General features: G+C 45.9%; 1 protein-coding gene across 1 annotated transcript in view; it reads right to left on the bottom strand.

The window, feature by feature from the left end:
* Positions 1–873: 873 nt before the first annotated feature.
* The window catches only part of C5H10orf67 (chromosome 5 C10orf67 homolog), a 174174-nt gene continuing 150773 nt past the window's right edge, over positions 874–24274 (bottom strand). The window contains exon 16 of the mRNA XM_056519287.1: positions 874–1143. Within this exon, the coding sequence (XP_056375262.1) occupies positions 1040–1143 (104 nt within the window). The 3' untranslated portion in view covers positions 874–1039. The remainder of the gene's footprint in view (positions 1144–24274) is intronic.

Genomic DNA, 24274 nt, shown 5'->3' on the forward strand with positions numbered 1-24274 from the left:
CAGGAGTTGCTTAAAATCGGTTATCCAGGAATAGTAAAATCAGAGCAAATGGCTTCCAAAAAACAGCACCACCCTTGTCCTCAGGTTATGTGTGGTACAACTTGGTTCCATTTCCTGAACTGAGCTGCAATACCACATACAACCTGAGGACAGGCGTGGGGCTGTTTTTGGAAAAAGTCAGCTCTGCTTTTCTAATCCTGACTAACCCCTTTAAAGTTTATTGTGAAATGCTGAAAGTTCTAAATACACAGAATTTTGGTTTATGGTGTTTATTCTTTCCTTCTCTTTTTTCTTTTTTTTTTTTGAGTGGGGGGGGGGGGGGGGGGTAATTATATATTTTTTTTCTGCCCTTTCTGTAGGACTTCAAAATCATCAGAAAAAAAAAATCATGTTTAAAAAGTTTAGGGGATAAGAGTAAGATTGCAGGTTGGGTTGTCCTACCACTGGGACCCCTCGAGGCCCCATTCATTTCTATGGGAGCACCGGAGAGACTTGAGCGCTCCCATAGAAAAGAGCCAATAAACAAGGGGGCGCTGTTTTTCTAAAACAAAATTAAGTAAACAGCAGATCCTTATTTCTCATCCCTACAACCCCTAAAATCAATGTGTACATACACTCTCACTTTACAATCACCAGAGAAGCAAGGAACTTATCCAAAAATGGAAGTTAAAAGGGTTGCCCAGCTGCTTTTTACCTCACAAACAGCTCCACTCTTGTCTTCAGGCTGTGTGTGGTATTGCAGCTCAGTTTCATTGAAGGGAACAGAGAGGAGTTATAATACCACACAAAACCTTAGGACAGGGGGGGGGGGGGCTTTGTTTTTCTAATCCTGAGTAACCCTTTTAAAACTTTTGTGTCTATTTATAAAAACATACATTAAAGCGATACAGATATTATACAGAGTTTACGTTTTTATCCCCTTTAATCCGTTTAATCGTCATTATTATTTTTCAGCAAACAGTTTTTATCAAAAGTTCCAAAAACAAGTCACACGTGGTCCACCCATTTACCCAAACCGGGGCATTCTGCAGTGGATTTGTTACAATTGCTTGACTTGATTTTCCTTCATCCTGTCGGGAGGCGGAGGCGGCAGAGGAGGGACTCCCCCGAAATCTTCTTCAGTGTCCGACACCACCTGCAATTCTAGAATAATACGCAGCAGTTACATTTTTATTCACTATAGAGTAATCCAAACGGCCAGTCCCCGGCCCCGGCCCTCTATCTGATTAGTGAAATCCCTTGTTGAGAAGGTTTTATCTCCGCGCTCTCTCCGCATGCCTTAGTACCAACTAACAGGATTAACGGTTTACACACTGGCCCAAAATAAAAGCAGAGTCAATGACGGTTTCCTAACAGAAACTAATCCGTAATAACAGTGTTATGACTGTCACTGGGGTCTTATTAGCGCAGGGGTCTTGTGTTAAGTATTCTGCATGTGGAACAATCACATTTCTTGAATGACTCCACACGGGTTGGCGGTTTTATTTGGCTTTGATGCTATGGCGGGCCAATCGACCTACAAAGTAACAATTAGCAAAGTGGTAACATGTGTCCGACGCCCCCCCCCCCCCAACCCCCAGCCCACCATGGTTAGTTCTAGGAATAATAGTAAGAACAGGAATATCGAAATGCTACTCTTTAAGTGATATTTTGTAAAAGATTAAAGGGGTACTCTGCTGCTCAGCGTTTGGAACATACTATTTCGAACGCTGGGAGCTTGTGACGTCATATCACCGCCCCTCATGACGTCACGCCCCGCCCCCGCAATGCAGCCATCACGCCCCCTCCCATAGACTTGCATTGAGGGGGCGGGTCGCGACATCACGATGGGGCGGGGCTATGACATCACAAGCTCCCGGCGCCGACTCCAGCATTCGAAACAGTTTGTTCCAAACACTGAGCAGCGGAGTACCCCTTTAATGTTTGGTTTTTGTCAAAGGATCAGCTGATCAGAAACATGTCAACCCTTGTTCCAGCTACATGGCTTTATGTGACGATTTGTATCTATTCTATTCATCTGAAATAAAGAACGGGATCTTATGAACCGCCGGATTAAGTGACATTTCTACTGTTTTATAAAAAATTTGCGTTCAAAAAGTTTTTTTTTAACTCTATTTCAAGACAAATTACAACAAAACATAAAACTACCTTGTTCTCATTGATACTTAAAAATTCTTATTTGACATGTTTTGCTAATAATAATAATAATTATTATTATTATTATAAAATATTATAATTCTTGGAGTACTGTTTGTTTTTATGCTAAAGATTAGAGATGAGCGAATTTACAGTAAATTCGATTCGTCACGAACTTCTCGGCTCGGCAGTTGATGCCTTTTCCTGCATAAATTAGTTCCGCTTTCAGGTGCTCCCGTGGGCTGGAAAAGGTGGATACTGTCCTAGTAGACTCTTTCTTAGGACTGTATCCACCTTTTCCAGCCCACCGGAGCACCGGAAAGCTGAACTAATTTATGCAGGAAAAGTCAGCAACCGCCGAGCTGAGAAGTTCGTGACGAATCGAATTTACTGTAAGTTCGCTCATCTCTACTAAAGATGCTCAAAAAGTTTCCGCATTTTTTTTCTTACTGAATTTCAAAACAAATTACCTCAAAAAGAAATGACATCACTTTCCTACAGTCACCTTCCTTTGCGATGCGACCAATCACAACTACTACTAACCGCCTTCAGCATTTCCAAATATAAAAGTGCAGGAACTTTTTGAACGTCCTTCTTAGTTCAAGAAACAAGGGGTTAATCCTTATTCAGATAAAAACATATAGATTGGGAGGGGAGGGAGGTTGAAATGGCATCAAATTTATTAGAATGTCTGTGTGTGATTCATATTACAGTACGTGCTCCACCACGTCTATTACAGTGCCCATATAGAAAAGGTCTCACATAGAACGTTTAGTCACTTTATAAATACATAATATTTTTTAACATCATTTTATCAGGATTTTTTTTAAATATAACAAAGCACAGCATTAATAAGCAAAAACAGCTGATTTCTTCCGACAAACGGCACCACACCTGTCCTAAGGTTGTGTTTGGTATTGCAGCTCAGTTACATTGAAATGAATAGAGCCAAGTGGTAATTCTCCACACAACCTGCGGGCAGGTCTGATGCTGTTTTAAAGGGGTACTCCGCTGCTCAGCGTTTGGAACAAACTGTTCCGAACACGAGTCGGGAGCTCGTGATGTCATAGCCCCGCCCCCTCATGACATAATGCCCCGCCCCCTCAATGCAAGTCTATGGGAGGGGGCGTGACAGCTGTCACGCCCCCTCCCATAGACTTGCATTGAGAGGGCGGGGCGTGACATCATGAGGGGGCGGGGCTATAAAGTCTTACAATTGTGGGGGTAAAAATAAAGAAAAGTATCATAAAACATATTACATTATTAGCCCCGCCCCCTCATGACGTCACACCCGCCCCCTCATTGCAAGTCACGCCGGGACGGGACGTGACATCATGAAGGGGCGGGGCTATGACATCACAAGCTCCCTGCACCAGCTCTAAGCATTCGGAACATTTAGTTCCAAACGCTGAGCAGCGGAGTACCCCTTTAAGCAGCAGGAATGAGGGCAAGAGCTTACAGCCTATGAGGGATGGGGGGAAACAAAAGGCAGAAGGTGCTAAAAGGGCCACAGTCTGGAGACCACTGATGTAGAGAAGCATTATGGGGACAATTCCACTTACAAATTTAGTATAGTGTTTTACCATACATGGGATGATTAGTAAAGTTGTATTCGATTTAAAAAAAAATAAATAAAATTGTCTTCTTTTTATTCCCCTGAAACAACACCACTCATGTCTACAGGTTGTATCTGGAATTGCAGCTCAGCTTTGTTCCCCTAAGGCTATGTTCATGTGACGGAATTTCCAAGTGGAATCAGGTGGAATAATCAGAAATTCCATTGCAGCAGAGTCCCATTGTTATTACTAGTATTCTGCTGCACCGTGCACACACCAGAATATCTGCAGTGGAAACATCTGTCACAAAAATTCCGATTTGGGCTTCCGCCAAAAGAATTGACATGACAATCCTTTGGTCGAAATCCGCTCAAAAATGCATTGACGTCTCTGGAGATGGCACATTTCCAAGTGGTCCTACTAGAGTGTACTGGCACCCTCTATTTTCAGAATGTCCATATGTGTTTTCTGGCTGGACATTTCGCAAATATTCCGCCATGTGAAAATACACTAAAAGGTGCTAAGATGCAAAACCAGATATTGGTGCTGTTATTTGGATAGAAGCTTTTTTTGTAGTCCTGGACATCCCCTTTAAATAAAAAAAACAAAGCCAAATGCTATAAAACAAATTCCATACGGAACCAATGTGTTGGTCTATCTCTAATGTTAGTAGGGTAAAAGGAAACTATCAGGGTGAATTCTGGGAAAAACGTAAGGTCTCAAGTAGATCAATGTTCGCTGGAGAATAAAGCGAGCATATGCCAGTATACAGACTGAGCTAATAGTTACCTGCCATGGCAGGCTATCCTTTATTTGCATAGAGCTCATTGTATAGAAGTCTATGGTGGCTTTAGCTAGGAGAATGCTCAAGAAACAACCATTATTTCCCCGCAGTCCGAAAAAAACAGTTCAATCTGTACAAATGGTCAGTAACCAGGCGTAAAAACCTTTGATGAATTCTGTCCGAGTTTGGTCTATTGACTTAACATTGAGGGACAATACGTCGGCGTCTAGACATGTCTCCTGCGCTGATCGACGGTAAAAGTCTCATGAATGGAGAGGAGGAAGAGAGAAATATAAATATGTATAAAACAAATGGGGGGGGGGAGGAGCAAAAAGTAGTAATAAAATGGATCAAAATGTAGTGTGAAAGTTAATAAGGAAAAATACAAACAACAAAAAGACATATACTGAAATACAAGAGATACTTCCTCTGAAAACTACATTAAAGGGGTATTCCTTTTGGCCCATTTCAAGACCGAGGGCCCCCTGACCCTCCGCCGGCCTGATTTTTGCCACCGGAGGTGATTGGAAAGCTACAAAGAGCTAATAAACAGTTAAGTGTTTTACACGGATTGTGTAATACACAGAGGCCCTCATTTACTATTCTAAACCCGACTTGTTTTGTCGTTTTTTTTTGGCGCATCTTTGTCTGCGACATGTCGCAGACATCGTGCGCCAGTCTGCGACACGATGCGACATTTTTTCCCGAGGGACCCGATGTGGATTCTCCCAAACCCCAAAAAGGGGCGTAACCCGACATTTCTGAGCTTTCCCACGTATTTATAAAGGTTTCCAACCCGAATATGTTGAATTGTTGTGGATTTTTTTCCCGACAACTCAGAGGAGTTGGAAACCAAAACCTACAAAGCCCACGTGCAACAAACAGGATGCGACATAATAATAAATACCAGGGGGAAAAAGCAGTCGGGTAAGAAAGCAAGATAGACTTACAACCCGATTTTCTAAGTAAATGAGGGCCATTGATGTTAATAGGAATTGCCTAAACAGTCTAGTGCAGCTCAACGGGCTGTATTCCTTTTCCAGATGTCCCTTTCAGGCAGGAGGGGAGTCAAGGGGTCCTTAATTTTGAGGAAGGTATGGGTTCTAGATGTTGGCCTTGCATCTATTGAGCACCTGTCCACATGAGAATACCTGTATAACGTTTGCCGCAGGCAATAAAGAGCTGTTGCTGAACGCTCATTTGCCCCACAGATGTTCCTCCTGATGCCCCATGCACACTTGCCTTGGCTGGGCTGAGTGTGCGAGGAAAATAATCAGCTAAAAAAAAAAAATTGGCAGTGGCTTATCTCCCTTAAAGCATTACTGCCATTTCTAAAACCTTTTAATATACGGTATATATAATGCAGATATCAAATGTTTTGATCAGGTATGGTCTCAGTGCTAACACCCCCACCGATCCCCAGATATAGCCGGGAGAAGAGCACAACACTGTGCTTCATTCCCTGGCTTGGTGCTCACTCAGACTCAATGCAGGAGACGAGCTCCGTTATAGTCTATAGTCAAGGCTACATTAATGATGGGTCGGGGTGTCAGCACCAAGACCAAGACTGATCAAAGAAATGATAATAACGCTTTAGGAACAAAAGGATTGGTCATTTCAAAACCAATTGCCCAATCCTTCCCTCAGTGGAGAAATGGGAAGCCCCCGTACACATTAGATGGTGGGCCAATCCTAACAGAATTGGCCAAATTAACTTACTAAATAATTTTACTGCTTCACTACTACAGTTTTACAGCTGGGTATAGACTACATTTGTGGTACAGGCCTGAAAAAGGTATATACAGGTTTATTTTATTTTTTTTTGGATTTCAAAGCACAGCTTGAAAATGGTTGCACTGGGCAACCGAAATTGGATGGAATAAAACAAGAGATTTTTTCGCAATCCAATTTTCTTCTTTGTATTTAAGGGGCCCTGGACCAAGGCTGTTCTGGACTGCTGGCACCCTCATCGCCTACTTTGGTTGTGCTGTTTCTTTTGGTTCCTATCTATCCATCTATCTCATATCTATCTATCTATCTATCTCATATCTATCTATCTATCTATCTATCTATCATCTATTTCATATCTATCTATCTATTTTTTTATCTATCTATCTATCTATCTCATATCTATCTATTTATCTATTTCATATCATATCTATCTATCTTATATCTATCTATCATCTATTTAATATCATATCTATCTATCTCATATCTATCTATCTATCATCTATTTCATATCATATCTATCTATCTCATATCTTTCTATCTATCTATCTATCTATCTATCTATCTATCTATCATCTATTTCATATCATATCTATCTATCTCATATCTTTCTATCTATCTATCTATCTATCTATCTATCTATCTATCTATCTATCTATCATCAATTTCATATCATATCTATCTATCTCATATTTTTCTATCTATCTATCCATCTTGTAACAATAAATACATTTAGTATTTTACACTTAGTAGTTTTCCTAAAGAAGTTTTCTTCGTGTCTCAGTAGAATTAATAAAGAAAAACACATGAAAGCTTCTCATCCCCTGAAGACGAATGACATTTCCCAGGTTAACGCAATTTAGCAAGAACCACTTCCATGTTTTTCGGTGCTAACAATGTGAATTTTTTTTGTAAACTCCTATAAATTGCAATTGAAAAGCAGTGATCTAACCATCCCCAATCATTTTTTATACGGATCAAATGAATGCAGATACTCCCCTTTGGGAGGGGCGACATGACATTTCGTTCGCCTCTTCTAAACAGGTCAGGGACCTTTCACAGACCCTTAGGCAGTGGGAGGGAGTCCTTTGCTAAAGCGTGTAACCAAATCAAACCAATGGTTACCTCTTTTCAATACCCACTGGAATGGTCGGCACAATGCTATTCACATAGCAGCACAGAGGCTTTGTAAGAATGGTCAGCCTATATCTTATTCTCTTCCAGGCCGCAGACTTCTTATAGTCACCGTTTATGGGACTTTAATAAAAGTTGAAACATACAGATACCATAAGGTGCAATAATAAATATGGGATGTTTACGAAATTGCCGACGGTGATACAATGTAACGTTTTTGCTCGTTACGTGGTTCCTTGAGGCTTTGTCTAAATCCGAAGACACAAAGACACAACAAGACTGCCCTGGAGATGACCTATTGCTTTCAAGTTGCTTAAGCACATCAGAAATTCCATTGTTAGGGTTGATTAATTGAAACTGATAAGTCACCATGAATAAAGATTGTTTTTTCTGTTTAATGTGGTGGGACTGATTCGGTAAATGCTCATTCATGTCGCTATGCGGTGCAGCATATGGACCAAACGCATTCAGTATTGCAAACATATACAATTTATTATGCTTGTATGGCCACGGCCAAAAGCCCTTTTCTGCCTTTAATAGATGGTGTGAATATAAAAAGCCCTCCATTTAAAGAGTCACTAGTATCATTACATGGGACGACAATGTAGGCTTGACTGTGTCTGCGTCCACATGAATGGGGGACAGGGAAAGGGTGGACACACTAAAAAAAAAAACTCTTAAAAATACGTGTCAACCCAACGGCCCCTTTTTTTGGACAAAGAAAATGTAAGTCAATGGTCGTCCAGTTATAGGGCGGCCATATTTAGCCATTCTCATGTCAGGTGTCAGATTAGTCCGATTATCTCATCATTTACTTCAAAAGGAAACAATGAAAGTGGTGGCCGACATCATGTATACTAGAAGATTTAAGAAATAATTCCCTGTAACTACATTAGTGATTTCTCCAGTCGGACTCCCACTGGGGTGACCACCGCAGGGAGACGGAGATCTACATTAAGTCACTTCTGAATATAGGGCTGATGTTGCTGCTATGTCCTGTGCATCATAAAGAAACAAAGTAACATGATAGTAATAGAATAGATTATCTGGATATTGTGGCAATAAACCTAAAACTAATATAAGCCAAACCTGCCAATGCAAGACCAGCAAGAGTGTTTCCCAACCAAGGTGCCTCCAGCTGTTGAAAACCTACAACTCCCAGCATGCCCGGACAGCTGAAGGTCACCTATATGAACAGATTTTAATCACTTATGGTTGTCAATCAGCTTTTATTTTGTAACATCAGAGACCATGTCAGACAATTACTTAAGACAGATATCTGTTTTGTTGAGAGTTTTTTTTTTTTTTTTGGTAATCGCTGTATTTGGCAATATTAAAAAATTGTTTGTTTTAAATAATAGATGTGTAACCGACTAATAGAAGCCCAGACCAGGTCATAGATCCAGGGTGACCACATAGGGATAAAAAAGAGAAGGGAAGGTTGTGCCCCTAGTGAAGACTGTTATAGGAAAAGATCTAGGCGGTATATAGAAATATATTCACTGAGTTGGGTTGCGCTAAGAGCACAACACCTAGTATGGCATTTCAATTATATGTCTCCAGATCCGCAGCCCCGATCCTCTGGTAGCAGCCTCGCTGACCCAGGTTAGCACAATGGAAGAAATGGTAGAAAAATTTGGGCCGGTATTGGCGCCAGTAATCTGGATATAGAAGGACTAGGAACACTGTATCGTCCCTTCAAGGTGGTTTATTAATAGTATACATACAGGCAACGCGTTTCGGGTCCGTACCGGACCCTTCCTCAGGCAAAAGTGTATCTTTTGCCTGACGAAGGGTCCGGTACGTACCAGAAACACCTTGAAGGGACAATACGGTGTTCCTAGTCCTTCTATATCCAGATTACCGGCGCCAATACCGGCCTAAATTTTTCTACCATTTCTTCCATAGATCCAGGGTGGAGCTTTGTTATGATAAGTTGTATTAATGGCATTGTATTAGGCAGTGTTTCCCAACCAGGGTGCCTCCAGCTGTTGCAAAACTACAACTCCCAGCATGCTCGGACAGCCTTCGGTTGGGAAACACCGTATTATGGCATAGTTGTCCAAAACACCAACCTTTGTGGATCAACTGTGAACAACAAGCCATTCAGAAAAATAAAAAAATAAAACATTATGGCATCATATACTGAAATCTGAGACCCACACCTATCTCCAGAGCAGGGTCCCAACCACAGCCCTGCCTGGTGAGAGCTCTTGCTCAAAAGGAATTCCATGCAAACATGGGGAAAACATACAAACTCCATGCTGATGTTGCCGTCACATTCAATCTCAGGACCCTATGATGCAAGGCAATGGCCCTCTTTTACTATTGTAAACCCGACATGTTTTGTCGGGTTGTGCGCCAGATTCTGGCGCATTGCTCCAGAAATTCTGTCTGTGCCAGAAATTGCGCCAGAATTGAAAAAAAAACAAACAAAAAAAAAACGACTAACTCTCCATTTTACTGAGAAAATCCAAAAATGGGTGTGGCCACTGGGGAAAGGGGGCGTGGTCACATTAATGGGGCGTGTTCCAGACATTTTCACAAAAACCTAACATATTTACTAAGGTTTCCACAGAAAATGTGGTGGAGGAAAATCCTACAGATCAGAACATGAGTAAAAAAAATGCGAAATGTAGGGTAAGTGGAAAATGTAATTTTTTGTAAATACCGTGGAAAAAAATTGTAGGGAATTAAAACCCACAAAAAAACCTACACTACACTCTTAGTAAATCAGGGCCAATATTGCTAACCAATGAGCCATCCTTACTGTTTTTAAAGGTCCAAGTATGGGCCGAACGGTAGACTATGTGGCATAAAGCTTTAACTACAGAACAATGTTGGTCTTGCTGGTTGATAGAAGCTTTGTTCAATTATGGTTTTGGGTACCTTTTGAATGACTTTCAGATTAAAATGTTTTTATTTATTTTTTATTATTTTTTTAAATAGATATGGATGCAATTACAGAGCTCAAGAACTTTCCTTCTACAACTTGGTCCTTTAGAGGGATAAGTGTGATTTGCTCTTTAACATGTCTCCCCAATAGAAGAGACAATAAACGCTAAAAGGAGGAAGGAAAAATTGGCCCCATACCAGAGGGTGTTATGCTACGAGCACAACACCTTTGAAGGCATACGGGTATGTTGCAATGGTCAGCAGCCTCATGGTCCATCCAATTCTTCAGGTAGGAACATTGGTGCAAACATAGAAACCACAGTAGGACTCCAACCGGAGGAAATTGGGACTTCAATTGCCAAGGCGCTTCTCCAAGGAATGGATAGAACGGAGTATTATCAAGTATATGTTTTGCCTTTTTTTATATTAAACATACTGCCTGACAAAGAGCCCGGTCCGGGCTGGGAACGCTCTTTTACGTGTTGCACTTTTATCAAAATAAAAGCCGTATACTTGATAATACTCCGTTCCATCCATTCCTTGGAGAAGCACCTTGGCAATTGAAGTCCCAATTTCCTCTTGTTGGAGTCCTACTGTGGTTTCAATAGAAGAGACAGACATAATTTTAGATTAATATGCAAAAAGGTATAGTCCGGCACTGCTGCTCAAGTCAGACCAATCACAACGGGATAATCTGTGACAGTACACACAGTTCATGTGGTGCCCGAGGTGCAATCCAAAACATAGTAGATACAAATGTGCACCAGCCAGGTAGAAATGAAAGGATGCACTCACCCGGGGGTCTTGACAGCAAAAGACTTTATTTAAACATCAGTACGGTACATGTGGGGGTAGACGCAGGGGAGCGACCTCGCAGCGACAGGCTGTTTCCTGCGCACAAGGCGCACTTCTTCGGCCCCCACATGTACCGTACTGATGTTTAAATAAAGTCTTCTGCTGTCAAGACCCCCGGGTGAGTGCATCCTTTCATTTCTACCTGTCTGGTGCATAATTTTAGATTGTCTAGACGGGATATAGAAGTAGCAATCTCTGGATCGACATTCCACATCACTGTTTGTAAAATTCTTGTGCTGTAGCATCACTACCTGGCTAGCATCCTGGCAACTTCCAACCTACATAGCTACCTATCTATCTATGTACCTACCTATCTTTGCTGCTCTTACCTACCTGGCTATGTACCTAGCTGTCTACCTTCCTAGCTAGCTGCTTACCTACCTACCAACATATTTACTTGTTGAAGGGGCGAAGGGGACAATAAGTATGCCTCTGATTACCCCCGTGGTGTGATATAACTGTCTTCATTATCCCTGTACTGTTATATCACTGTATACATTATCCCTATATTGTGACATCACTGTGAGCATTAGAAGGAGCACACCTCACTTGTGGTGTCCACCAGGGAGCCGCAAAACAAGGTTGTCCACAAGGGAGCCGGAGATGCAGAAGGGTGCAGATGATTAGGCCGACCAATATAACCATTCTACTTTCCATATTCTGAACATGTTGCTGCACATGGTCATTATGGAGTGAAGACCCACTGTACAGTTTGTTATGGGGCACCATGATGCTAGTTACATTCCTATATACACTTGTCACCTAAATATTGCTAGAAACAGTTAATTTTGTCCATTACGGGTAAGTATAAAACCTTCCCAATATAGCTGCACTGCCTGACCTTAAAGTGGTTCTTTTACCAATTAAATAAATTGAAAAATATTTAATTGCATAATTTCTTACTTCATTTCCAACCTCTTCAATGGACAGAATCGAATTTTTTTTGCAGAAATTAGGACTTGTTCCCCTCCCCACCAGCACACATAGACATTATCATGGGGAATGTGTTAAGAAAGAGAAAACAATGTAATCTGCTGAGATGATATGTGTGACTTCTGTGCATCAGATACTGGTGTTTGAGCTTTCTTCTGCTGACAAACAAGTAAAGGATCACTGTTACTTTAAGGGTGTTATCTTAAGGATTCGTGTCTTTTCAGCTCATTAAGGAAGGTCTTAATGATGATTATGTCAATACGGCCAAATTACAGGACTGTGAGAAAGGTCTTCTTGAGTACATAGATCCAAGTGAAGTCTGTTAACCAGTTATCCAGCAACCTCTAGAGCTATAGATTTACGCAGTGGATAGCAAAATTGTGTCTTCTGCATCTATGTCAAAGTGGTTATATCAGTATTGAAAATACTGAAGTCTTCTACTGAGCAAGTGCATACAAGAAAGAGGAGTCTGCCAACATGGCTGAATGTAAGTCCTGGTTGTTGGAGGCACCACCGAGTCCACTTGGTTGTTGGATGCCCCATGTCCACTTGGTTGTTGGATGCACCATGTCCACTTGATTGTTGGATGCACCTTGTCCACTTGGTTGTTGGATGCACCATATCTATTTGGTTGTTGGATGCACCATGTCCACTTGGTAGTTGGATGCAACATGTCCACTCTGTTGTTGGATGCACCATGTCCACTTGATTGTTGGATGCACCGTGTCCACTTGGTTGTTGGATGCACCGTGTCCACTTGGTTGTTGTAGGCACCATGTACACTTGGTTGTTGGAGGCACCGTGTCCACTTGGTAGTTGGATGCACCGTGTCCACTTGGTTGTTGGATGCACCGTGTCCACTTGGTTGTTGGATGCACCGTGTCCCCTTGGTTGTTGTAGGCACCGTGTGCACTTGGTTGTTGAAGGCACCGTGTCCACTTGGTAGTTGGATGCACCGTGTCCACTTGGTAGTTGGATGCACCGTGTCCACTTGGTTGGTGGATGCACGTTGTCCACTTGGTTGTTGGATGCACCATGACTATTTGGTTGTTGGATGCACCATGTCCACTTGGTTGTAGGATGCACCATGTCCACTCTGTTGTTGGATGCACCGTCTCCACTTGGTTGTTGGATGCACCGTGTCCACTTGGTTGTTGGATGCACTGTATCCACTTGGTTGTCGGATGCACCGTGTCCACTTGGTTGTTGGATGCACCATGTCCATTTGGTTGTAGCATGCACCGTGTCCACTTGGTTGTTGGATGCACCGTGTCCACTTGGTTGTTGGATGCACCATGTCCAGTTGGTTGTTGGATGCACCGTGTCCACTTGGTTGTGGGATGCACCGTGTCCCCTAGGTTGTTGGATGCACCTTGTCCATTTGGTTGTTAGATGCACCATGTCCAGTTGGTTGTTGGATGCACCATGTCCAGTTGGTTGTTGGATGCATCGTATCCAACTGGTTGTTGGATGCACCATGTACACTTGGTTGTTGCATGCACCGTGCCCACTTGGTTGTTGGATGAACCATGTCCACTTGGTTGTTGGATGCACCGTGTCCACTTGGTAGTTGGATGCACCGTGTCCACTTGGTTGTTGGATGCACCTTGTCCACTTGGTTGTTGGATGCACCATGTCCACTTGGTTGTTGGATGCACCATGTCCATTTGGTTGTAGCATGCACCGTGTCCACTTGGTTGTTGGATGCACCGTGTCCACTTGGTTGTTGGATGCACCATGTCCACTTGGTTGTTGGATGCACCGTGTCCACTTGGTTGTGGGATGCACCGTGTCCCCTTGGTTGTTGGATGCACCTTGTCCACTTGGTTGTTAGATGCACCATGTCCAGTTGGTTGTTGGATGCACCATGTCCAGTTGGTTGTTGGATGCATCGTATCCAACTGGTTGTTGGATGCACCATGTACACTTGGTTGTTGCATGCACAGTGCCCACTTGGTTGTTGGATGAACCATGTCCACTTGGTAGTAGGATGCACCGTGTCCACTTGGTTGTTGGATGCACCTTGTCCACTTGGTTGTTGGATGCACCATGTCCACTTGGTTGTTGGATGCACCATGTCCACTTGGTGGTTGGATGCACCGTGTCCACTCTGTTGTTGAATGCACCGTGTCCACTTGGTTGTCGAATGCACCGTGTCCACTTGGTTGTCGGATGCACAGTGTCAACTTCGTTGTTGGATGCACCATGTCCATTTGGTTGTAGGATGCACCGTGTCCACTTGGTTGTTGGATGCACCGTGTCCACTTGGTTGTTGGATGCACCGTGTCCACTTGGTTGTTGGATGCACCGTGTCCACTTGGTTGTTGGATGCACCGTGTCCACTTGGTTGTTGGATGCACCGTGTCCACTTGGTTGTTGGATGCACCGTGTCCACTTGGTTGTTGGATGCACCGTGTTCACTTGGTTGTTGGATGCACCGTGTCCACTTGGTTGTTGGATGCACCGTGTCCACTTGGTTGTTGGATACACAGTGTCCACTTGGTTGTTGGATGCACCGTGTCCACTTGGTTGTTGGATGCACCGAATCCACTTGGTTGTTGGATGCACCGTTTCCACTTGGTTGTTGGATGCACCGTGTCCACTTGGTTGTTGGATGCACCGTGTCCACTTGGTCGTTGGATGCACCGTGTCCACTTGGGTGTTGGATGCACCATGTCCAGTTGGTTGTTGGATGCACCATGTCCACATGGTTGTTGGATGCACCGTGTCCATTTGGTTGTTGGATGCACCGTGTCCACATGGTTGTTGGATGCACCATGTTTATTTGATTGTTGGATACACTGTGTCCACTTGGTTGTTGGATGCACCATGTCCACTTGGTTGTTGGATGCACCATGTCCACTTGGTTGTTGGATGCACCTTGTCCACTTGGTTGTTGGATGCACCTTGTCCACTTGGTTGTTGGATGCACCATGTCCATTTGGTTGTTGGATGCACCATGTACACTTGGTTGTTGCATGCACCGTGCCAACTTGGTTGTTGAATGAACCATGTCCACTTGGTTGTTGGATGCACCGTGTCCACTTGGTAGTTGGATGCACCGTGTCCACTTGGTTGTTGGATGCACCTTGTCCACTTGGTTGTTGGATCCACCATGTCCACTTGGTTGTTGGATGCACCATGTCCACTTGGTGGTTGGATGCAACGTGTCCACTCTGTTGTTGGATGCACCGTGTCCACTTGGTTGTTGAATGTACCGTGTCCACTTGGTTGTCGGATGCACCGTGTCCACTTGGTTGTCAATGCACAGTGTCAACTTCGTTGTTGGATGCACCATGTCCATTTGGTTGTAGGATGCACCGTGTCCACTTGGTTGTTGGATGCACCGTGTCCACTTGATTGTTGGATGCACCGTGTCCACTTGGTTGTTGGATGCACCGTGTCCACTTGGTTGTTGTAGGCACCATGTACACTTGGTTGTTGGAGGCACCGTGTCCACTTGGTAGTTGGATGCACCGTGTCCACTTGGTTGTTGGATGCACCGTGTCCACTTGGTTGTTGGATGCACCGTGTCCCCTTGGTTGTTGTAGGCACCGTGTGCACTTGGTTGTTGAAGGCACCGTGTCCACTTGGTAGTTGGATGCACCGTGTCCACTTGGTAGTTGGATGCACCGTGTCCACTTGGTTGGTGGATGCACGTTGTCCACTTGGTTGTTGGATGCACCATGACTATTTGGTTGTTGGGTGCACCATGTCCACTTGGTTGTAGGATGCACCATGTCCACTCTGTTGTTGGATGCACCGTCTCCACTTGGTTGTTGGATGCACCGTGTCCACTTGTTTGTTGGATGCACTGTATCCACTTGGTTGTCGGATGCACCGTGTCCACTTGGTTGTTGGATGCACCATGTCCATTTGGTTGTAGCATGCACCGTGTCCACTTGGTTGTTGGATGCACCGTGTCCACTTGGTTGTTGGATGCACCATGTCCAGTTGGTTGTTGGATGCACCGTGTCCACTTGGTTGTGGGATGCACCGTGTCCCCTTGGTTGTTGGATGCACCTTGTCCATTTGGTTGTTAGATGCACCATGTCCAGTTGGTTGTTGGATGCACCATGTCCAGTTGGTTGTTGGATGCATCGTATCCAACTGGTTGTTGGATGCACCATGTACACTTGGTTGTTGCATGCACCGTGCCCACTTGGTTGTTGGATGAACCATGTCCACTTGGTTGTTGGATGCACCGTGTCCACTTGGTAGTTGGATGCACCGTGTCCACTTGGTTGTTGGATGCACCTTGTCCACTTGGTTGTTGGATGCACCATGTCCACTTGGTTGTTGGATGCACCATGTCCATTTGGTTGTAGCATGCACCTTGTCCACTTGGTTGTTGGATGCACCGTGTCCACTTGGTTGTTGGATGCACCATGTCCAGTTGGTTGTTGGATGCACCGTGTCCACTTGGTTGTGGGATGCACCGTGTCCCCTTGGTTGTTGGATGCACCTTGTCCACTTGGTTGTTAGATGCACCATGTCCAGTTGGTTGTTGGATGCACCATGTCCAGTTGGTTGTTGGATGCATCGTATCCAACTGGTTGTTGGATGCACCATGTACACTTGGTTGTTGCATGCACAGTGCCCACTTGGTTGTTGGATGAACCATGTCCACTTGGTAGTAGGATGCACCGTGTCCACTTGGTTGTTGGATGCACCTTGTCCACTTGGTTGTTGGATGCACCATGTCCACTTGGTTGTTGGATGCACCATGTCCACTTGGTGGTTGGATGCACCGTGTCCACTCTGTTGTTGGATGCACCGTGTCCACTTGGTTGTCGAATGCACCGTGTCCACTTGGTTGTCGGATGCACAGTGTCAACTTCGTTGTTGGATGCACCATGTCCATTTGGTTGTAGGATGCACCGTGTCCACTTGGTTGTTGGATGCACCGTGTCCACTTGGTTGTTGGATGCACCGTGTCCACTTGGTTGTTGGATGCACCGTGTCCACTTGGTTGTTGGATGCACCGTGTCCACTTGGTTGTTGGATGCACCGTGTCCACTTGGTTGTTGGATGCACCGTGTCCACTTGGTTGTTGGATGCACCGTGTTCACTTGGTTGTTGGATGCACCGTGTCCACTTGGTTGTTGGATGCACCGTGTCCACTTGGTTGTTGGATACACAGTGTCCACTTGGTTGTTGGATGCACCGTGTCCACTTGGTTGTTGGATGCACCGAATCCACTTGGTTGTTGGATGCACCGTTTCCACTTGGTTGTTGGATGCACCGTGTCCACTTGGTTGTTGGATGCACCGTGTCCACTTGGTCGTTGGATGCACCGTGTCCACTTGGTTGTTGGATGCACCATGTCCAGTTGGTTGTTGGATGCACCATGTCCACATGGTTGTTGGATGCACCGTGTCCATTTGGTTGTTGGATGCACCGTGTCCACATGGTTGTTGGATGCACCATGTTTATTTGATTGTTGGATACACTGTGTCCACTTGGTTGTTGGATGCACCATGTCCACTTGGTTGTTGGATGCCCAATGTCCACTTGGTTGTTGGATGCACCTTGTCCACTTGGTTGTTGGATGCACCTTGTCCACTTGGTTGTTGGATGCACCATGTCCATTTGGTTGTTGGATGCACCATGTACACTTGGTTGTTGCATGCACCGTGCCAACTTGGTTGTTGAATGAACCATGTCCACTTGGTTGTTGGATGCACCGTGTCCACTTGGTAGTTGGATGCACCGTGTCCACTTGGTTGTTGGATGCACCTTGTCCACTTGGTTGTTGGATCCACCATGTCCACTTGGTTGTTGGATGCACCATGTCCACTTGGTGGTTGGATGCAACGTGTCCACTCTGTTGTTGGATGCACCGTGTCCACTTGGTTGTTGAATGTACCGTGTCCTCTTGGTTGTCGGATGCACCGTGTCCACTTGGTTGTCAATGCACAGTGTCAACTTCGTTGTTGGATGCACCATGTCCATTTGGTTGTAGGATGCACCGTGTCCACTTGGTTGTTGGATGCACCGTGTCCACTTGGTTGTTGGATGCACCGTGTCCACTTGGTTGTTGGACGAACCATGTCCACTTGGTTGTTGGATGCACCGTGTCCACTTGGTAGTAGGATGCACCGTGTCCACTTGGTTGTTGGATGCACCTTGTCCACTTGGTTGTTGGATGCACCATGTCCACTTGGTTGTTGGATGCACCATGTCCACTTGGTGGTTGGATGCACCGTGTCCACTCTGTTGTTGGATGCACCGTGTCCACTTGGTTGTCGAATGCACCGTGTCCACTTGGTTGTCGGATGCACAGTGTCAACTTCGTTGTTGGATGCACCATGTCCATTTGGTTGTAGGATGCACCGTGTCCACTTGGTTGTTGGATGCACCATGTCCACTTGGTTGTTGGATGCACCGTGTCCATTTGGTTGTTGGATGCACCGTGTCCACTTGGTTGTTGGATGCACCGTGTCCACTTGGTTGTTGGATGAACCGTGTCCACTTGATTGTTGGATGCACCGTGTCCACTTGGTCGTTGGATGCACCGTGTCCACTTGGTTGTTGGATGCACCATGTCCAGTTGGTTGTTGGATGCACCATGTCCACATGGTTGTTGGATGCACCGTGTCCATTTGGTTGTTGGATGCACCGTGTCCACATGGTTGTTGGATGCACCATGTTTATTTGATTGTTGGATAAACTGTGTCCACTTGGTTGTTGGATGCACCATGTCCACTTGGTTGTTGGATGCACCATGTCCACATGGTTGTTGGATGCACCTTGTCCACTTTGTTGTTGGATGCACCTTGTCCACTTGGTTGTTGGATGCACCTTGTCCACTTGGTTGTTGGATGCACCATGTCCATTTGGTTGTTGGATGCACCATGTCAACTTGGTTGTTGGATGCACCTTGTCCACTTGGTTGTTGGATGCACCTTGTCCACTTGGTTGGTGGATGCACCTTGTCCACTTGGTTGTTAGATGCACCATGTCCAGTTGGTTGTTGGATGCACCATGTCCAGTTGGTTGTTGGATGCACCATGTCCACTTGGTTGTTGGATGCACGTGTCCACTTGGTTGATAGATGCATCGTATCCAATTGGTTGTTGGATGCACCATGTACACTTGGTTGTTGCATGCACCGTGCCCACTTGGTTGTTGGATGCACCATGTCCACTTGGTTGTTGGATGTACCTTGTCCACTTGGTTGTTGGATGCACCTTGTCCACTTGGTTGTTGGATGCACCGTGTCCACTTGGTTGTTGGATGCCCCGTGTCCACTTGGTTGTTGGATGCACCGTGTCCACTTTGTTGTTGGATGCACCATGTTTATTTGATTGTTGGATAAACTGTGTCCACTTGGTTGTTGGATGCACCATGTCCACTTGGTTGTTGGATGCACCATGTCCACATGGTTGTTGGATGCACCTTGTCCACTTGGTTGTTGGATGCACCTTGTCCACTTGGTTGTTGGATGCACCATGTCCATTTGGTTGTTGGATGCACCATGTCCACTTGGTTGTTGGATGCACCTTGTCCACTTGGTTGTTGGATGCACCTTGTCCACTTGGTTGGTGGATGCACGTTGTCCACTTGGTTGTTGGATGCACCTTGTCCACTTGGTTGTTGGATGCACCATGTCCATTTGGTTGTTGGATGCACCATGTCCACTTGGTTGTTGGATGCACCTTGTCCACTTGGTTGTTGGATGCACCTTGTCCACTTGGTTGGTGGATGCACCTTGTCCACTTGGTTGTTAGATGCACCATGTCCAGTTGGTTGTTGGATGCACCATGTCCAGTTGGTTGTTGGATGCACCTTGTCCACTTGGTTGTTGGATGCACCTTGTCCACTTGGTTGTTGGATGCACCATGTCCATTTGGTTGTTGGATGCACCATGTCCACTTGGTTGTTGGATGCACCTTGTCCACTTGGTTGTTGGATGCACCTTGTCCACTTGGTTGGTGGATGCACCTTGTCCACTTGGTTGTTAGATGAACCATGTCCAGTTGGTTGTTGGATGCACCATGTCCAGTTGGTTGTTGCATGCACCCTGCCCACTTGGTTGTTGGATGAACCATGTCCACTTGGTGGTTGGATGCACCGTGTACACTTGGTAGTTGGATGCACCGTGTCCACTTGGTTGTGGGATGCACCTTGTCCACTTGGTTGTTGGATGCACCATGTCCACTTGGTTGTTGGATGCACCATGTCCACTTGGTGGTTGGATGCACCGTGTCCACTCTGTTGTTGGATGCACCGTGTCCACTTGGTTGTTGAATGTACCGTGTCCACTTGGTTGTCGGATGCACCGTGTCCACTTGGTTGTCGGATGCACAGTGTCCACTTCGTTGTTGGATGCACCATGTCCATTTGGTTGTAGGATGCACCGTGTCCACTTGGTTGTTGGATGCACCATGTCCACTTGGTTGTTGGATGCACCGTGTCCATTTGGTTGTTGGATGCACCGTGTCCACTTGGTTGTTGGATGCACCGTGTCCACTTGGTTGTTGGATGAACCGTGTCCACTTGATTGTTGGATGCACCGTGTCCACTTGGTCGTTGGATGCACCGTGTCCACTTGGTTGTTGGATGCACCATGTCCAGTTGGTTGTTGGATGCACCATGTCCACATGGTTGTTGGATGCACCGTGTCCATTTGGTTGTTGGATGCACCGTGTCCACATGGTTGTTGGATGCACCATGTTTATTTGATTGTTGGATACACTGTGTCCACTTGGTTGTTGGATGCACCATGTCCACTTGGTTGTTGGATGCACCATGTCCACTTGGTTGTTGGATGCACCTTGTCCACTTGGTTGTTGGATGCACCGTGTCCACTTGGTTGTTGGATGCACCATGTCCATTTGGTTGTTGGATGCACCATGTACACTTGGTTGTTGCATGCACCGTGCCAACTTGGTTGTTGAATGAACCATGTCCACTTGGTTGTTGGATGCACCGTGTCCACTTGGTAGTTGGATGCACCGTGTCCACTTGGTTGTTGGATGCACCTTGTCCACTTGGTTGTTGGATCCACCATGTCCACTTGGCTGTTGGATGCACCATGTCCACTTGGTGGTTGGATGCAACGTGTCCACTCTGTTGTTGGATGCACCGTGTCCACTTGGTTGTTGAATGTACCGTGTCCACTTGGTTGTCGGATGCACCGTGTCCACTTGGTTGTCGGATGCACAGTGTAAACTTCGTTGTTGGATGCACCATGTCCATTTGGTTGTAGGATGCACCGTGTCCACTTGGTTGTTGGATGCACCGTGTCCACTTGGTTGTTGGATGCACCGTGTCCACTTGGTTGTTGGATGAACCATGTCCACTTGGTTGTTGGATGCACCGTGTCCACTTGGTAGTAGGATGCACCGTGTCCACTTGGTTGTTGGATGCACCTTGTCCACTTGGTTGTTGGATGCACCATGTCCACTTGGTTGTTGGATGCACCATGTCCACTTGGTGGTTGGATGCACCGTGTCCACTTGGTTGTTGGATGCACGATGTCCATTTGGTTGTTGCATGCACCGTGCCAACTTGGTTGTTGAATGAAACATGTCCACTTGGTTGTTGGATGCACCGTGTCCACTTGGTAGTTGGATGCACCGTGTCCACTTGGTTGTTGGATACACCTTGTCCACTTGGTTGTTGGATCCACCATGTCCACTTGGTTGTTGGATGCACCATGTCCACTTGGTGGTTGGATGCACCGTGTCCACTCTGTTGTTGGATGCACCGTGTCCACTTGGTTGTTGAATGTACCGTGTCCACTTGGTTGTCGGATGCACCGTGTCCACTTGGTTGTCGGATGCACAGTGTCAACTTCGTTCTTGGATGCACCATGTCCATTTGGTTGTAGGATGCACCGTGTCCACTTGGTTGTTGGATGCACCGTGTCCACTTGGTTGTTGGATGCACCGTGTCCACTTGGTTGTTGGATGCACCGTGTCCACTTGGTTGTTGGATGCACCGTGTCCACTTGGTTGTTGGATGCACCGTGTCCACTTGGTTGTTGGATGCACAGTGTCCACTTGGTTGTTGGATGCACCGTGTCCACTTGGTTGTTGGATGCACCGTGTCCACTTGGTTGTTGGATGCACCGTGTCCACTTGGTTGTTGGATGCACCGTGTCCACTTGGTTGTTGGATGCACCGTGTCCACTTGGTTGTTGGATGCACCGTGTCCACTTGGTTGTTGGATGCACCGTGTCCACTTGGCTGTTGGATGCACCGTGTCCACTTGGTTGTTGGATGCACCGTGTCCACTTGGTTGTTGGATGCACCGTGTCAAATTGGTTGTTGGATACACAGTGTCCACTTGGTTGTTGGATGCACCGTGTCCACTTGGTTGTTGGATGCACCGTATCCACTTGGTTGTTGGATGCACCGTATCCACTTGGTTGTTGGATGCACCGTGTCCACTTGGTTGTTGGATGCACCGTGTCCACTTGGTTGTTGGATGCACCATGTCCAGTTGGTTGTTGGATGCACCGTGTCCATTTGGTTGTTGGATGCACCGTGTCCACTTGGTTGTTGGATGCACCGTGTCCACATGGTTGTTGGATGCACCATGTTTATTTGATTGTTGGATAAACTGTGTCCACTTGGTTGTTGGATGCACCATATCCACTTGGTTGTTGGATGCACCATGTCCACATGGTTGTTGGATGCACCTTGTCCACTTTGTTGTTGGATGCACCTTGTCCACTTGGTTGTTGGATGCACCATGTCCATTTGGTTGTTGGATGCACCATGTCCACTTGGTTGTTGGATGCACCTTGTCCACTTGGTTGTTGGATGCACCTTGTCCACTTGGTTGGTGGATGCACCTTGTCCACTTGGTTGTTAGATGCACCATGTCCAGTTGGTTGTTGGATGCACCGTGTCCACTCTGTTGTTGGATGCACCATGTCCACTTGGTGGTTGGATGCACCGTGTCCACTCTGTTGTTGGATGCACCGTGTCCACTTGGTTGTCGAATGCACCGTGTCCACTTGGTTGTCGGATGCACAGTGTCAACTTCGTTGTTGGATGCACCATGTCCATTTGGTTGTAGGATGCACCGTGTCCACTTGGTTGTTGGATGCACCGTGTCCACTTGGTTGTTGGATGCACCGTGTCCACTTGGTTGTTGGATGCACCGTGTCCACTTGGTTGTTGGATGCACCGTGCCCACTTGGTTGTTGGATGCACCGTGTCCACTTGGTTGTTGGATGCACCGTGTCCACTTGGTTGTTGGATGCACCGTGTTCACTTGGTTGTTGGATGCACCGTGTCCACTTGGTTGTTGGATGCACCGTGTCCACTTGGTTGTTGGATACACAGTGTCCACTTGGTTGTTGGATGCACCGTGTCCACTTGGTTGTTGGATGCACCGTGTCCACTTGGTTGTTGGATGCACCGTGTCCACTTGGCTGTTGGATGCACCGTGTCCACTTGTTTGTTGGATGCACCGTGTCCACTTGGTTGTTGGATGCACCGTGTCAAATTGGTTGTTGGATACACAGTGTCCACTTGGTTGTTGGATGCACCGTGTCCACTTGGTTGTTGGATGCACCGTATCCACTTGGTTGTTGGATGCACCGTATCCACTTGGTTGTTGGATGCACCGTGTCCACTTGGTTGTTGGATGCACCGTGTCCACTTGGTTGTTGGATGCACCATGTCCAGTTGGTTGTTGGATGCACCGTGTCCATTTGGTTGTTGGATGCACCGTGTCCACTTGGTTGTTGGATGCACCGTGTCCACATGGTTGTTGGATGCACCATGTTTATTTGATTGTTGGATAAACTGTGTCCACTTGGTTGTTGGATGCACCATATCCACTTGGTTGTTGGATGCACCATGTCCACATGGTTGTTGGATGCACCTTGTCCACTTTGTTGTTGGATGCACCTTGTCCACTTGGTTGTTGGATGCACCATGTCCATTTGGTTGTTGGATGCACCATGTCCACTTGGTTGTTGGATGCACCTTGTCCACTTGGTTGTTGGATGCACCTTGTCCACTTGGTTGGTGGATGCACCTTGTCCACTTGGTTGTTAGATGCACCATGTCCAGTTGGTTGTTGGATGCACCATGTCCAGTTGGTTGTTGGATGCACCATGTCCACTTGGTTGTTGGATGCACGTGTCCACTTGGTTGATAGATGCATCGTATCCAATTGGTTGTTGGATGCACCATGTACACTTGGTTGTTGCATGCACCGTGCCCACTTGGTTGTTGGATGCACCATGTCCACTTGGTTGTTGGATGTACCTTGTCCACTTGGTTGT

Source organism: Hyla sarda, chromosome 5 (genome assembly GCF_029499605.1).
Source record: "Hyla sarda isolate aHylSar1 chromosome 5, aHylSar1.hap1, whole genome shotgun sequence".
Lineage (NCBI taxonomy): Eukaryota > Metazoa > Chordata > Amphibia > Anura > Hylidae > Hyla > Hyla sarda.